A 17,201-nucleotide genomic window follows, 5' to 3' on the forward strand; every position below is an offset into this window, starting at 1 on the left:
ACAAATAACAGTCATCTAGTTGATTTAAAAATTTTGTTCCCCATGTCGAGTTTCCTTCCCATTTTCTCCAATAAATTAGAGGCAAATTGAAATCACCCATAAGAAGACATTAATGCTTACTTGCCCATTCCATCTGCATGTAGAGGCTTTCGTCACAATCTTCACAATCACCTGGTCCATAGATTACTCCTACTCACATTATACCTTTATTTCCACTATCTCACACCATACAGATTCTATATTAACACATGAATCTTCTGAATCTGGGAAAGCTATCGTCGCACACAGGCTGTTTCTGATAAGAATCATTACCCCACCACCCCTTCTATCTTATATTATACAAGCCATACTGTAACTTATCATCCCCTATTTCTGGGTGGCACCACATTTCCGTAAGCCCTATTATGTCCGCGTTACTTGTTTTAACCAACAGTTCGAATTCGCTCATTTTATTGACGACACGTACAACATTACTATATAAACAATTAAGACTTACTCTTCTTGTATATTTAACAACCCTAACACAACCCTTGAAGTTTTTTAGGCTCTCTTCCCTGGTATTAGCTACCCACTCACTTGAAATGTTTCTGCCCCCAGAACATCTAGATATGTCCAGTTGGGGAAACAGATAAGAACTCTTGAGATATGTGCAAGAGTTACTTTGACCAATATTATCAGATAAATGCGTGTCAATATTTGTTCCTGTTCATTCTGCTGTACTCTTGCATTTCCACACCTTTACAGATTGTGATTTTCAGATTACATATGAGATTAGACAATTATAGATATATAACCAAATCTGTTACTTGGAACGTTAATAAACTGTTGTGAGGCAGGTTTAGTTCTGTATATATATATATATATTTTTTTTTTTTTTTTTTTTTTGAATTTGTTGCATTGATCAAATAGCAACTGTGGATCAGTCTGATATATATGACTGAAGGACACCCATAGTGGTCAGCAATGAAAATTAATTTAAAGAGGATATTCTGATTAAAACCCATTTCAGAGGCTTGCCTTTTAATTATTTTTGTATTACTGCCAGTTTTACTCATCAGGAAAACTGGCAGTAACTGATTAGGTTTTTGAAATTGACTTTTGCAAGATTTCACAAGTTATGAGGAAATTGTGCCATCAGATGTGCCAAAAAATCATTTACTTTTTAAATTCTCATGTAATGATTCTATTTTTGTTTTGGGGATATTCTAAAAATCCTTGGCCACTTATTGTATCCATTGGCATGATGTCCTTGCAGCATAATGATAAACTTTTTGGTTGCTTCTTCCTTCAAATTTTGTAGTGCTTGCAGTGACAAGACATGAAATGCCTTTCAATTGTACTTTGATCACTATAAGCTTTCTTTTATGCTGAGCTTAAATGTAAACTTCCAGTCTTAGATGCTCTCTATTTTAAAATTGAAACTGAGAGCTTTTGCAGCTGAATCAGATTAAGGTAATCAATAAAGGTTGAGTTAATGCTTAAAACTATTTCAATTCTTGTAGATAAATAGTTTTAAGCATTAAATGAATCAGATGCACAAATACTAAAAAGAAAATTGGGTGTTTTACACTGTATAAAGTGCCAGTCAAACACTGAATGTTACTATTCAAATTACTGAACTGATTTTTAACTCTATATGTTCCAACAATTTTAGTCTAAATTCAAGTTCATTCATAAACAAAATCATCTTTCAGACACCAATACACTCCCACAATAAAAACATGCTATAAAAATAAAACAGTTGAGTCCATGAAAGAATTTCTAAATAAAGAAGCTGATTTATTCAAAAATGCTGCCAATCTTTATGAGATATTCACATAAATAAACAAATTGAAGCTGTTTGGTTGTTTGGTAATGGCAGAAAAATGTGGATTCTTTTGAAAATGAGAGGAGGGGGGCATACTTTAAGTACTCAAACCCAAGAAATAATAATGATTGCCTTGTAAATATTTAGAACAGAGGAAACTACAGAGCCGACTTCTTGTGATATCAAAAACTATTGTGAAATTTTTATTCTTTCAAATCATTGTAGTTGTGAAATCTGGCCAACTTGAAGTATAAAGAAAAAAATAGTCTATTATTAATCCAGGAAAGAAACAACCAAAAAAAGCCTTGACAATTTACCTGCATCGCATCTTTTTACAGGTCACACAAGGCAATTACTGATGCTTTGTTTTTCTAATTTCATATCATATGGAATATGACAGGAAAGTAATTCCTGTAAATTATTACTGTAAATTAATTATTACATTGTAAACTGTAATTACACTGAGAACTGTAAATTTTCAGTACTGATAAACACAACATTGAAACTACAGATTATATCATCAAAGTTTCTTGCGGCGAGTCGGTCGTCGCAAGAAACTTTGATGATATAATGCAACCCGACGCACAAGGCCTGTTTTCTAAACTACAGATTGTTTATTATTCCTTTAGTTAACATTTATTGCTATCCCACAAATTTGCTACACAGTGAATTTCCCCCAAAGTATATATGAAATCTGATTTTTTTTATGGTAATTCTAATAGCTATTTTAATTTTTAGTTAAATTTTTTTGGTAGACTTTTTCTGCCAACATGCTCACTAGATGGTTAATGAATATTTTTCTTTTTCATTCCAGTGTTTGTTTTTGTGAGTAGAAATAATTAATTGTTTTGATAATTTTTACATTCTATATATTTATGTGCTGCTTTGTTTTTTTAACTCTTATGAACAAATGTTCTTTCCTATAACCAAAATACCCAATATTACATAATTGAGCAAAATGGATATGTTTAAAATATATAAAAGAAGCAAATAACTGTAAAGTGCAATTTATTAATTTCATGACACATTATGCAATGGGAAAATATGTAATTTTCTCATTGCAGAATGTGAACAGATTATTGATTTGGAAGAAACATTTTGGAATGCCATTCCGGCTGAAATGAAAGAAGGATCAGTATTAAAAGTTCTGTTAATTCTGATTTCTAAGATTTTGTAGTATGCTATAGTACCATGGATGAGTTTGAGAAATTTTTTTAAAAATTTTTGACATGAATTTGTGTTGGTTGTAATTTTCAGAAAATATACAGGAAGGAAAGTTGGTCAAGATAACTAAAATAGAGGGAATAAATGAAGAAGAAACATTGGATACTGGCTAGTTAGGTATGTTAGCATATCTAATGTCTGTCCAGCCATGTGTAATAACATCATTTTGGGAAGGATGTGGACCTGTTGGAATGGATGTAGGAAAAAGCAAGATCAGTGAGGGTATCAAAAAGGTACTCTTACCAACATAAATTCAGTTTGGGAAACTGTAGTGTTTGGAACTAGGCATCTGTGAGGGGATCTTATTGAGACAATTAAGGCTGTGAATGGATGGAGTAGATTAAATGTTGATGGCATCCTTATTGTAACTCATTTTTTTGGCTGATGTTGTTAGTTTAACTTCTGTTCTGGGGAAATTAATGGAGGCACTGGTTAAACAAGCACTGCAGGATCATCTAGACAAAACTGCAGTTATAGTTCAGACACAGCATGGGTTTGTTAAGGGGAAGTCTTGTTTGACCAATCAATTGAATACCATGATGTGGTCACAAAGGAACTGGATGCAAAAAATAATTTTGATATCATATACTTGGATTTTATGAAAGCTTTCGATACTGTTGCACATAGAAGACTACTGTACAAATTGGAGCAGTATGGCATTAAGGGCAAATTGCTGCTATGAATAAATGAGTGGTTGAGTGTGAGAAGACAGAGAGTGGTAATCAATGGACACTGCTCTTTGTGGACTAATGTTATTAGTGGAGTCCTCAGGATTCGGTGTTGGGCCGTCCTCAGGATTCGGTGTTGGGCCCTTTGTTGCTTTCTGTATTTATTAATGATATTGATGAAGGTATATCAGACTTAATGTCCAAGTTAGCAGACGAAACGTGGGTTGGCAGAGTTGTTAATGACACTAATGATAGTACGCTATTGCAACAGGATCTAGAGAAATTGAACAGATGGGCTGAGAGGTGGCAACTAAAGTTTAACATTGACAAATGTACTAATAGAATATTTACATTAATACCATTCCAGTAACTTGGGCCAATCTCCACACTGCTCCCATTTGTCCTGCAGTCTTGTTGTGGTGGCATAAGTTGGCCATTTGAAGGGTTTTTTTAAATACCCTTATTCAGACCATTATAAATGGCCTGAATAAGGGTAATCCTATCTGTATCTCTATAAATACCTCTGTCTATGTATATCACAGTGCTACTTTGACTGGATAGATTTTGATAAAATTTGTTATTGATCTTTTGTAAAATTTATTGTCAAAATTCACTTTTGGTCATCATTGGATATTTTGGACAACCACTTTAGAAGAAATAAAATGGATTTGAGAAATTTTTTATTAGATAAAAAAAAACCTTTAGATTTTGATCAGTCTGTAGACCACATTTTTAAACACATTCGTCTAGTATGCAAAATATGTAAAACTGCTTTATTCTTTTGCTGTTTATTTTTACTTTATATATATAATTATATTATTAGAAAAATGTGGGGGGGAAAGAAAAGAAAATTAGTACAAAAAACATGTTACTCAGTTTAAATTATGATATTTTTCACTTACTTTCAAATTGCTATTATTTAAATAACATATATGCTGAAATTTTGTTTTGTAAATTAATTATTATTATTATTATTTTAGGATAAGTGGATGTACAGACTATTTTGCTGAAAATGAAAAAGAAGCATTAATGATGTGTCGGGAATCAATTTTGACATTTAATCTGAATGATTATAAAGAAAAAATGGAAGAAATAAATCTTGATCCTCTCTATCCAGAATCTGATCTAGCAGGGATTAGTGCACAAAATAGTATTACTAAAAGTGATATGTATAAGGTTGGTTAGAAATTTTAATTGTTATAAAGGTTTATACATTTTTTTGTTTTTCTTTGTTTTTTTAATTTTCAAATTTACTAATTTTGCCAGTTTTCTAGATGAGCTTATATAAATTCTTCTGGCCTAAGAAAAAAATTCTTTCACTAAAAGCTGTTCTGTCAATATTTTATAACAGGAATTTATATAGGGCCGAAAAAATAATGGAAACACTGATACAAAAATAGTAGGTTTTTTTTTTAATAGTGCTGATATAAAAAAGATAATATAGGTAAAGTTAATATAAAAAAAGTTGACCTTCCTGAATTCCAAAGCGGTCAAATTGTTGGTGCATGTTTAATAGGAACATCAGTAACTAAAACTGCTGATTTGTTTAATGTATCTAGAGCAAAAGTGATGTCTACATTCATAAAGTATGGGAAAAGAAAATCTGATAGGATGAACTGTGGCAGAAAATCAAAGCTGACTGAAAACAACTGCTGGACACTGAAAAGGATTGTAGCCCAAAAACCTATAACTACTGCCTAAAAAAATTACTGCAGAACTTAATGTAAGTGTCAGCAGTCCATTTTCTAGCAAAACAGTTTGTCAAGAACTTTATAAAGCTGAACTTTCTGGCAGAGCTGTTGTTGCCAAGCCACTCGTTACTGATGGTAATGCTAGAAAGAGGAAGCAATGTTGTAAGGAGTGCAAAAACTGGACACTTGAGAAACGTTATATTTTCAGATGAATCACCATTCAAACTTTTTTCCAACGTCAGGGAGAGTTTACGTTTGGCAAGTGCCAAACGTAAGTGAAATTTCTTGACAAACAACTGATTTACACAAATTATACTGCATTTATATTTCTTAATCCCAAAAAAAAACACAACTTGTATGACTGATAACTTAAAGGTCCAATATTTCTCTTAAGAAAATTCAGAACTGACAAGAAAGAAGAATTGGAATGCCTTATTTTACAGAACTTACCTCTTTTCTGCTTGTATTAGGTTAAAATAATATTATTTGGGAAGAACTGGGGATGAGATATGTCCATGTGCTAGTCAAGAATTTTCAGCTCCAAGAAGTGGATAAATTTTTGAAAAATTTTGTTGTTTTATTGATCTAATTGCCATAATAAATAATAGTCTATAAGTAGCTTTATAGTCCTAATCATTCGTGTTATTTTATTTTTTTTTTAGCTAGAGAATTTGTAGGTTACTACTTAATATACATAGAACCGTTGTATCCTTTGAAGCTTGTCGCCAGTGTTATAATTATAGAGTGAGTGGTAGGGGAATTCAAATTTTTTAATTGTGGTAAATAGGTAGGGCTACAGTTCTAATCACTTAGGTTGGTGTTACTTGGACTTTTTTGTTATATTTTAACAAAATTTTTGTTATAATTTTGTTATGTTATAATTAACTTATAGCTTTCAAGTGTAACGGTATAGCCTAATACATATAATTCAAACTTGGTAACATGGTAGTATTATTGCTGCATAATTGGTGAATTGGAGTAGAACTGTTATTAAGAATTAGAAGTTTAGTTATTATTTGTGATTCTCTGGTTACATTCTTCGTGGAAAATGTTGTTAGTGGAGTTCCCCAGGGTTTGGTGTTGGGCCCATCATTGTTTTTTTATATTTATCAATGATATTGATGAAGGTATATCAAATTAATGTCCAAGTTTGCAGATGATACAAAGGTTGGCAGGGTTGTTATCAACAGTAAAGACAATATGCTACTCCAACTGGATCTGGATAAGTTAGGAAAATGGGCTGAGAAGTGGCAACTGAAGTTTAACATTGACATATGCAAAGTACTGCATATGGGTAGCAATAACCGAAGAGAAACGTTACAACTCTGTGGTACTACACTCAGGGAAGTGGAAATTGAAAAAGACCTGTGGGTAATTGTGCAGTCAAATATGAAGTTCACTGAGCAGGGCAGGTCATGGAGTCTTGTCAATGTTATATAGGAATTTTGCTAGCAGGGACAGAGAGGTAATTATCTCATTATACAAGGCAATGGTCAGGCTGCACCTAGAGTACTGTGTACAGGTCTGGAGGCCTCATTTTAGGAAGGACGTGGAGTTGCTGGAACGAGTACAAAAAAGGGCCACAAGATTGGTGATGGGAACAAAGGGATGCTCTTACCAAGAAAGGCTTAAGTTCTGAAAATTGCAGCGCCTGGAGACTAGGCACCTGCGAGGTGATCTGATTGAGGTGTATAAGGTCTTGAATGGGTTGATCAAGCTGAATGCTGATGGGATTCTTCGTCTTGCTTAGACTAAGAACCTGAGGGAGCACAGTTTCAAATTGAGGAAAGATAGTTGTAGAATAGATGTGCAGAAATTTGCCTTTAGCCACCGAGTAGTTGATTTGTGGAACAGGCTTCCATCTTTTGTTGTGGAAGCTAATAGCCTAAATAAATTTAAGGCTGAGCTGGACAGGCATTTGGAACGAATGGAGGGGTGAGATGGGGGCATTTCTTTTTGGGGTTTTTTTTTGGCTGATGCTGCATAAGCTTGCTTTCTTGCATTTTATGCCTATGCTAATGCTAATAAAAACAGTGACCATGGAAATATTTATAGAAATGGCATATGGTGGATATGGAACAAAGTGTCTAATAGAGAGTGGAGGGAAATTATGAGAAGGAAGTCATTAATTGACTTAATTGTTTTCTTTTGAATAGAGTCTCAGATTTTAAAAAGGTTTGCAGGTGGAATACCTTCCCAAATGTGGGAGCAGTATTCCACTCTAAGACAGATTACAACTTTTATAGCTTGAACAGTTGTACAAGAAACATCACAAGAAGTAAATGAATATTTATGCACAGAGAAAAATAGATGCTCAGACCAGAAGAGAAAGGTTGGTATTTTTGGGATACGAGGGAAATTATTTTTGATCTTGCTTACCTTTATTTTACTATCAAAATTTGAGGTACAGTGTTTTTTATTTTTATTATTTTTTTAAAGATTTATATCACTTGATTCTTCAGTGTGAACTTCCCTCCCCACACAGTAGAAGTTGTCAGAATTGTTGACAATTTGTGAAAAACAAAAGAGCTTTAAACAAACAGTAGCAGCTTACCAGTTTATGATAAAATAGCAAAAAATAATAATATAACTTAATTATTGCACTTAAAAAATTAAATGCACAAATCCAAATTGTGCTAAATGATATAATAAAATATACCATGGCATTAAATTATAATATCATTCTAATATAATATATCAGTTAGAGCCGACCGGGCTAGCCGAGTGGGTAAAGTACCTGCCCGGCAACCCAAAGGTCGCGGGTTCGATTCCCGCCTCGGGCTTGGATCAAAGTACTGCAAAAACCTTGGGAGGTGCAATATGGCCACAGAAGCCGATGCGCCAACAACTACCAAATCAAAAAAAAAAAAAAAAATATCAGTTAGTGTTGGCTGATCATAACCCATTTTGTAAGGCAATGATTAGGTTACTGTACTGCATACAGGTCTAGAAGCCTCATTTTAAGGAAGATATAGATCTCTTGATTTAGGTGCAGAGAAGAGAAACCCGATTAGTCAAGAACACAAAGGGCTACTCTTACCACAAAAGATTTAATTTCTGCAAATTGTACCATTTGAAAACTTGGCACTTGAAGAGTTAGGAAAATGATTGAAGTGTTTAAGATTTTAAATGGATTGTACTGACTGAATGTTGATGCTGTTCAAACTAATTCTCAGACAATGCATACAAGGAAACATAAACTTAAATTGAAAAAGGATGGTTGCTGGACATATTGCTTTCAGCCAGGGGACAAACTACTGCCAGGTGTTGTGGAAATGGATAGTTTAAATAAATTTAAGAATTAGATATATTATTAGAGGGGATGGACAATTGAAATAGATAAGTGCTGCTTTTTTTGGCCGATGCTGTATAAGCTTGCTTCCTTGTGTCATTTGACAGTACTACTAATAGTAATAATAACAACACCACAGCAATGACACAATTAATCACTGAATGAAAAAAGGAATAATGCTTGATGTAAATATATATATATTCCCTGTCAGAGACGTGGTAATTTGGAATCTCCTCTTTTCAATCTTCTCTGGCTTAAAATCTCTTTATCTCATTCTGTCAAATTCATCTGTTGTCTCTACTGTTCTCCCAACTCCACTAACCACTTGACTTTGACTCTGACTGCCTCTCTTTGCAACTTGACTTTCCCCAGTCCAACTTTCCTAACAGTGGGGTAATTTTCCTTGGTGATTTTAATGTTCCAACTCCAGCTGCTTCCGTTTTCTAGTAACACCGACCCAGCTGGTCAAGATGCCGAGGCTTTTGCAATTACTAATAATCTTGCACAGCTTGTTCATTTACCTACAAGAATACCGGACAATCCTAACCATACAGCCAACACGCTTTACCTTTTTCTCACAAACAACCCTTCTAAGTACATGATCGAAGTGAGTGGTCCTTTAGGCACGTCAGATCACAACTTGGTGATTGTCTCTTCTCCAATGGAGCCTTTATCTCATAGCTATTCCCAACCTCGTATTTTTTGGCATTACAAGAATGCAAAATAGAATGACCTGCGAGATTTCTTTTCTTCTTTTCCTAGGTCGGATTACTGTTTCGAAACTTCTGATGTTAACGTTTGCTCAGATCGTGTCAGTGAAATTATTCTTGTAGGAATGGAATCCTTTATTCCACACTTCACTTTAAAATCTCGTCCTTTATATAAACTTGGTTTTCCAATAAATGTGCTAAGGCTGTTGAAGAGCTGTCCAAGAGCTGTCCAATGCATATCGTAATTGGTTTGTTTCCAATTCTTAAGTTTCATTTTCTGCCTACACCAAAGCTCGCAACAATTGTAAAGCAATTATTAATCAGTCTAAACTAGATTTTGAACAGGAGTAGAAAACTTGCTTCTTGCCCTAATGGTAGTCGAGCATTCTGGTCTCTTGCAAAATCTATTGGTTGCAACTTTTGCCCGTCTCTGCTCCCACCTCTGTCAAAACCAGATGATTCTGTTGTCACTTCAGCCACAAGGATAAAGCTGACCTGCTAGCATCCCATTTTTATTCCAACTCATGTATTAATAAGCTTGGAAAAACACCTCCCACCATTCCCAACACACTCCATTCAATGCCTCCTGTGGTCTTCTGTCAAAAGGATGTTAGAAGGATTTTGACGAATCTTGATGATAAGAAAGTTTGAGGTCCTGATGGTATTTCTCCACTTGTTCTCAAAACCTGTGCTCCTGAACTTACTCCTGTTCTTTGCCACCTTTTTTCACTTTCTTATTCCAAAGGTGTTTTTCCTTCTGCTTGGAAATTGCTCATATTCAGCCAGTTCCTAAAAAGGATGACAAATCTCTCCCATCCAATTATCATCCCATTGCAATTACTTCTACTCTTTCTAAAGTAATGGAGAAATCAGTTAACCGCCAATTCTTAAACTACCTAGAAACCTGTCTGATCAATGATTGCTAGTATGGATTCCATCAGTGTCGATTCACTGGTGACATTCTAGCTAACATTACTCATTTATGGACAAATTCAATGGAAAAGTCAGTGAAACACAAGCAGTTGCTCTTGACATCTCAAAGGCTTTCAATCATGTTTGGCATAAAGGTCTCCTAAACAAGCTTATGGTTTGCCAACTCCTTTTTGTAATTGGTTATCCAGTTTTCTTTCTGATCACTCACTGAGGGTGATGGTAGATAGCTCTCTGTCTTCTAACTTCTCCACTAATGCCAGTGTCCCCCATGGTTCAGTTTTTTCCACCACACTTTTCCTCTTTTATATTAATGACCTTCTTCCATTGACTGGAAATCCTATCTGTTAGTTTTGCCGATGACAGCACATTGCATTCCACTTTCCATTTTGAGAAACCTTGCCCTGCTAGATCAGCTTCAACTTCTCGAATATCCGTTACCAATTCCTTAAACGCCGATCTCCAGGTAATTCTCCAGTGGGGCAAAGACAACTTAGTTGATTTGAATCCTTCTAAAACTCAGTCCTGTCTTATATCTCAAAAAAGGAGCTTCTGCTCCTGTGCTTATCTTTGGTGACACTCTGATTTCAAGGCAAAATGATATATCTCTTTTGGGGATTACCCTGACTTCTAATCTCTCTCTTGGCACAAGCACATTACAAATATTGTTTCCTCTGCATCTATAAATCTTGGTTTTCTCTTTCGCTCTCGGCATTACTTTACTTCCAAACAGCTGTTCACTCTGTACAAATCACAATTCCGCCCTACCATGGAATATTGTTCCTTCATCTGGGGTGGTGCCCCCAAAACCTCTCTCAGGCTTCTAGATTACTTTCAGAAGAGGGCAGTTAGGTTAATTAATGACTCCTCTCTAACAGAGTCTCTCCACTCTCTGTCTCATAGACATACTGTTTCTGCTGCATGCCTTTTCTAGTTACTTCCATGGGCACTGTTCTTCCGAATTGGCTTCTATAATTCCTGCTCTCTCTTTCAAAACAGTCCAAACCCATGCCGCCACCAGCCAACTTCCATTTACTATCCAACTTCAAACTCACAGAACCAACTTTTCATCTTCCTTATTTATTCATTCAGTTGCCGTTTTGTGGAACAACCTTTCTTCATACGTATTTCCTGAAAATTACAGTCTACAGATGTTCAAGTCTGATGTCAACAAAATCACCTTTCTTTTTCTCAACTTTCAACCCAAGCATGGTACTAAGTACTATAGGTTCTAATACCTCCCGTGTTTGTGTTTTCATAAAAAAAAATATATATATATATATGATTGCAAAATTTTCCAGTGTTTTAAAAAGTACATTTTTCTCAGAAAGCCATACTTGATTGAAACATTTCAAAGGCAATTCTGAAATTAGCTTTAAAAAGTTTTAAGACTCACTAATATTCATTAAATTAATTTTGAACCAAAATTCAAAGCCTTCGTCTTCGTGGTTTTTTTTTTTGTTTGTTTTTCTCTTTTGTAATCATATGCAGGAATTTTTAAAGATTTCCATTAATCTGTGTTAGATTTATTCCCATTAATTAAGAAATAACTCTGGTTGTTTCTAATGATTTGGGCTTTCTCCCTTTAAAGTGCCTTAAATATTCAAGCTTAATTTGGGAAACACTTGTGTATTTATATCAGTGATTTTCAACCATTATTCCATTGAGAAACCCCTAAAATAATTTTTCATGTCCTAAGGAACTCCTAACTATGAAAATTTTACCTGGAGCTGCTATATATATAAATCAACTTATGTTGCAAGAAAAAAAAAAAATTTGAAGTATCTTTTTTGTGTTAACTAATCTTTTTTTTTTTTTTTTTCAATTATGAAAAAAACCAAATCAAAATAAAGTTTACATCCAAGGTCAGTATAAATTTTACTTTTAGTATGGCATCTGGGCTTGTTTTTTTTTGCACAAATGTTGAATTTTCTGCCAAATTTTTCACAAACATACTCAGTTCTTCCTCAACTGACAGTAAATGGTTTCTTTCTTTGCTTTTAATGTTTGTCAGGCAGGAAAAAACTTGTTTATAGAGGTAAGAAGTTGGATGTTCACTGCTTTTGTTGAGATCGCAGGATACTATTTTCTTATTGAAATTCAAAACACATCAAGTTACACTTCATTGAATTTTATCTTAAAAATTTAATTGTGCTGTATTTTAGTCTGTAGTTCTTCTTCTGCAGACTGAGTAAATTTTGTGAATTTGGTTGAACATAAGTCTAAAAGAAAATCTGTCCACCCATGTCAACTGGATTGTGTATCCAGTTTACATGTTACACTGTAGTGCAATGTCGAGTCAGTTTGGTGTGACTTCAGCACTGGGAAAGCAAAATTGAGAGTAGGAGAGTGTTATAGGCCTCATGACTCTGAGTATAATGAACAACTGTACAGAGAAATAGAGGGGGCCAGTAAATTATTATGGTGGATTTTAACTTCACAGATATTGACTGGAACTTGTGGAATGGTCACTCATGCACTAGCATGGCTTTTGTGAATTTATTGTATGATTATTTTCTGCAACAGCAGCATGTTCGAGAGGCAACCAGAGGGAGTAATATTCTTGATCTGATTATCAGTAGTGATTCTTCATGCATTACGAATCTGCAGATAAAGGAACCACTAGGTGACTGATATGGAACTTATTCAAAGATGTAACTACCATCAGCGGTAAAGGGAAGGGTTTTTGCTTTCGTAAAGGTGACTAGGAATACATTCTATACAGTGGGACCAACTGATGCCATTACCAACAGCAATTCTAAATGGAAAGCATTCAAAGAATTAAAATTGGAAGCTACTAGGCTTTTCGTACCAACTAAGAAATATTGTTCAGGGTTTAGGCCTAAATGGATGTCAGATGAACTAATGAGACTCATGGCGAAGAAGAAAAATACATGGGATGTATATAAATTATCATGTGGCTCAGCAGCCTAGGGTAGTTATAAGCTGGTCTGTGATCAAGTCACAAAGAAGGTTAGGCAGGTGAAGGCAGATTACGAGAAATCTTTAGCAAAGGATTCAAAGAAAATAAGCAAAGAGTTCTTTACTTAGTAAATGCTAGAAATTAGGGGATGGATCAGGTAGGTATTAGTGGTTTGATTGTTGATGATCCTGCTCAGGTAGCTGACAGACTGAATGAGCATTTTGCACCTACATTCACATATGAGGAGTTATTCAGGGAGGAGAATGCCAGAAGTTTATCAAACTCTTCCGGGGAGCTAAACGATTTTGTAATAACTGAGAGCAAAGTGGAGGAGAAATTGTAGAAGTTAAACATAAGAAAGGCACCTGGGGGTGGATGGGAACTATCCAGTTATATTAAAGGAGACAGCAAAGGAAGTAAGCAAACCATTAGCAATAATTATGAGAGCTTCCTTGGAGTCAGGGAAGGTCCCCATACACTGGAGATGTGCAAATGTCACCCCAATTCACAAAGGAAGATAAAGGGTGACAAAAGTAATTACAGACCTGTTAGTTTAACTACTGGTCTAGGGAAATTAATGGAGGCAGTGGTTAAAGAAGCACTGCAGGATCTTCTAGACAAGACTGTAGTTAATGTTAAGACACAGCACAGGTTTGTTAAGGGGGAATTTTGTCTGACCAATTTGATTGGATACTATAATGTGATCACAGAGAAACTGGATGCAAAAAATAATTTTGATATCATATACTTGGATTTTAGGAAAGCTTTCGATACTGTTGCACATGGAAGACTACTGTACAAATTGGAGCAGTATGGCATTAAGGGAAAGTTGCTACAATGGATAAAAGGCTGGTTGAGTGCGAGAAGACAGAGAGTGGTAATCAGTGGACACTGCTCCATGGACTAATATTATTAGTGGAGTCCCCCAGGGTTCGGTGCTGGGACCATTGTTCTTTTCTGTTTATTAATGATATTGATGAACACAAAATGAAGGAAGGATGAAAGGACCAAGGTATATCAGGCTTAATGTCAAAGTTTGCAGACCATACGAAGGTTCGCAGGGTTGTAAATGATACTAGTGACTACTGCAACAAGATCTAGAAAAGTTAAGCAGATAGGTAGAGAGCTGGAAATTGAAGTTTAATTGACAAATATAAAGTACTGCGTATAGGTAGCAGTAGAGTAACATACCAACTGTACAGTACTATGCTCAGGGTAGTGGAGAATGAAAAAGACCTGGGGATAATTGTGCAGTCAGATATGGAATTTTCTGACCAGTGTAGACAGGCTGCAAGAGTAGCTCATGGGGTCTTGTCAATGGTATATAGGAATTTTGCTAGCAGGGATAAGGAGGCGATTATCCCCTTGTATAAGGCAATGGTCAGGCCACACCTTGGGTACTGTATACAGGTCTGGGGGCCTCATTTAGGAAGGATGTAGAACTCCTGGAATGAGTACAGTGGGGCACCTCCGTAGCCAGGTGGGCAGGAGTAGCAGTGTGTAGCACATTCTTCTTGATTAGATCGGGGTTCGAGCCTGTGACCACCAAATACGGAGCATGCGGAAAGGTCAGGGATTGACCACCACATATCCCCGGAGCAATATGGCCTTAGTTGCTAATGCTCCTGAAAACCAAATAACAAACAACATCAAACGAGTACAGAGAAGGGAAACAAGATTGGTGAATGGAGCAAAGGGTTACTGTTACCAAGATGGGATTATGTTCTGCAAATTGCAGCATTTGGATATTAGGCATCTGTGAGGTATCCGGCGCCTCCGTAGCCAGGTGGGAAGGAGCAGGAGTGCGTAGCACATGCTTCTTGATTAGACCGGGGTTCGAGCCCATCACCACCAAATACGGAGAATGCGGAAAGGTCAGAGAATGACCACCGCATATCCCAGAGCAATATGGCCTTAGTTGCTAATGCTCCTGAAAACCAAATAACAAACAACAACAAACGAGTACAGAGAAGGGAAACAAGATTGGTGAATGGAGCAAAGGGTTACTGTTACCAAGATGGGATTATGTTCTGCAAATTGCAGCATTTGGATATTAGACACCTGTGAGGTATCCGGCGCCTCCGTAGCCAGGTGGGAAGGAGCAAGAGTGCATAGCACACGCTTCTTGATTAGACCGGGGTTCGAGCCCATCACCACCAAATACGGAGAATGCGGAAAGGTCAGAGAATGACCACCGCATATCCCAGAGCAATATGGCCTTAGTTGCTAATGCTCCAAATAACAAACAAACCTGTGAGGTGATCTGATTGAGGTGTATAAGGCCTTGAATGATTTGAGCAAGCTGAATGCTGAAAGGATTCTTCCTCTTGCCCAGATTAATCACCTGTCCAAGGTGATTAATCTGGGCAAGATGATGGTATATCAATATAAATGTTATTGACATACCATCATCAATATCATTTATAAATACAGAAAACAACAATGGACCCAACACTGAACCCTGAGGGACTCCACTAATAACATTAGTCCACGATGAGCAGTGTCCATTGATTACCACTCTCTGTCTTCTCCCACTCAACCATCCCTTTATCCATAGCAGCAATTTGCCTCCAATGCTGTTGTTGTTGTTATTTGGTTTTTAGGAGCATTAGCAACTAAGGCCATATTGCTCTGGAGATATGTGGTGGTCATTCCCTGACCTTTCCGCATTCTCCGTATTTGGTGGTCATGGGCTCGAACCCTGGTCTAATCAAGAAGCGTGTGCTACGCACTGCTGCTCCTGCCCACCTGGCTACAGAGGCGACCCCCCAATGCCACACTGCTCCAATTTGTGCAGCAGTCTTCCATGTGCAACAGTATCAAAAGCCTTTCTAAGATCCAAATGTGTGATATCAAAGTTATTCCCTGCATCCAGTTCCTTTGTGACCACATCATAGTATCCAATAAAATTGGTCAGGCAAGACTTTCCCTTAACAAAACCATTCTGTGTCCGAGCTATAACTGAAGTCTTGTCTAGATGATCCTGGAGTGCTTCTTTAACTAGTGCCTCCATTAATTTTCCTGGAACAGAAGTTAAACTAACAGGTCTATAATTACTTGTGTCGCCTTTTGATCCTTCTTTGTGAATTGGTGTCATATTTGCACATCTCCAGTCCATGTGTACCTCCCCTGAGTCCAAAGAAGCTCTCATAATTATGGCTAAGGGTTTGCTTACTTCTTTTGCTGCCTCCTTTGATATAACTGGATAGATCCTTTCCTCTCAGTTATTACAAAATCATCTAGCTCACAGCCAAAATCATCTAAGTCACCTCTGGCATTCCCCTCCCTGAATAACTCCTAATGGGTTAATGTAGATGCAAAATACTCATTTAGTTTGTTGTCCACCTAAGCAGGATCATCAACAGTTGAACCATCAATATCTAGTGGACCAATCTGATTCATCCCTTTCCTTCTAGAGTTTACATGGGTAAAGAAGTCTTTGTTGTTTTTCTTTGAATCCTTTGCCAAAGATTTCTCATAATCTGTCTAATCTCCTTTGTGAATTGGTTACAGGCCAGCTTATATCTATTGTAGGCTTCCATGTCACCCATTAATTTATATGTATCATGTGCATTTTTCTTCTCTGCCATATGTCTCATTAGTTCATCTGACATCCATTTAGGCCTAAGCCTTGAACAATATTTCTTAGTTGGTATGTAAAGCCTAGTAGCTTCCAAGATAAATTCTTTGAATGCTTCCCATTTTGAATTTGCTATTGGTAACATCATCAGTTGGTCCCACCGTATAGAATTTAAATACTGTCTCAGACCACCGTAGTCGCCTTTATGAAAGCAAAAACTCTTCCCTTTACCCCTGATGGTAGTTACCTCTTTGAGTAAATCCCACTTCAGCATACTGTGATCAATGCCACCTAGTGGTACCTTTATCTGCAGATTCTTAATGCATGAAGAATCACTACTGATAATCAGATCAAGAGTATTACTCCCTCTAGTTGC

General features: G+C 36.2%; 1 protein-coding gene across 1 annotated transcript in view; it reads left to right on the plus strand.

Moving 5' to 3' along the window:
* Window positions 1-17,201, plus strand: part of LOC150078038 (methylcrotonoyl-CoA carboxylase beta chain, mitochondrial-like) — a 184,729-nt gene that overhangs the window by 121,216 nt on the left and 46,312 nt on the right. The window contains exon 7 of the mRNA XM_090384438.1: window positions 4,680-4,875. Coding sequence (XP_090240564.1) covers window positions 4,680-4,875 — 196 coding nt within the window. The remainder of the gene's footprint in view (window positions 1-4,679; window positions 4,876-17,201) is intronic.

This window comes from Mastigoproctus giganteus, chromosome 11 (genome assembly GCF_048544385.1).
Source record: "Mastigoproctus giganteus isolate SK-2022 chromosome 11, ASM4854438v1, whole genome shotgun sequence".
In the NCBI taxonomy this organism is placed as follows: domain Eukaryota; kingdom Metazoa; phylum Arthropoda; class Arachnida; order Uropygi; family Thelyphonidae; genus Mastigoproctus; species Mastigoproctus giganteus.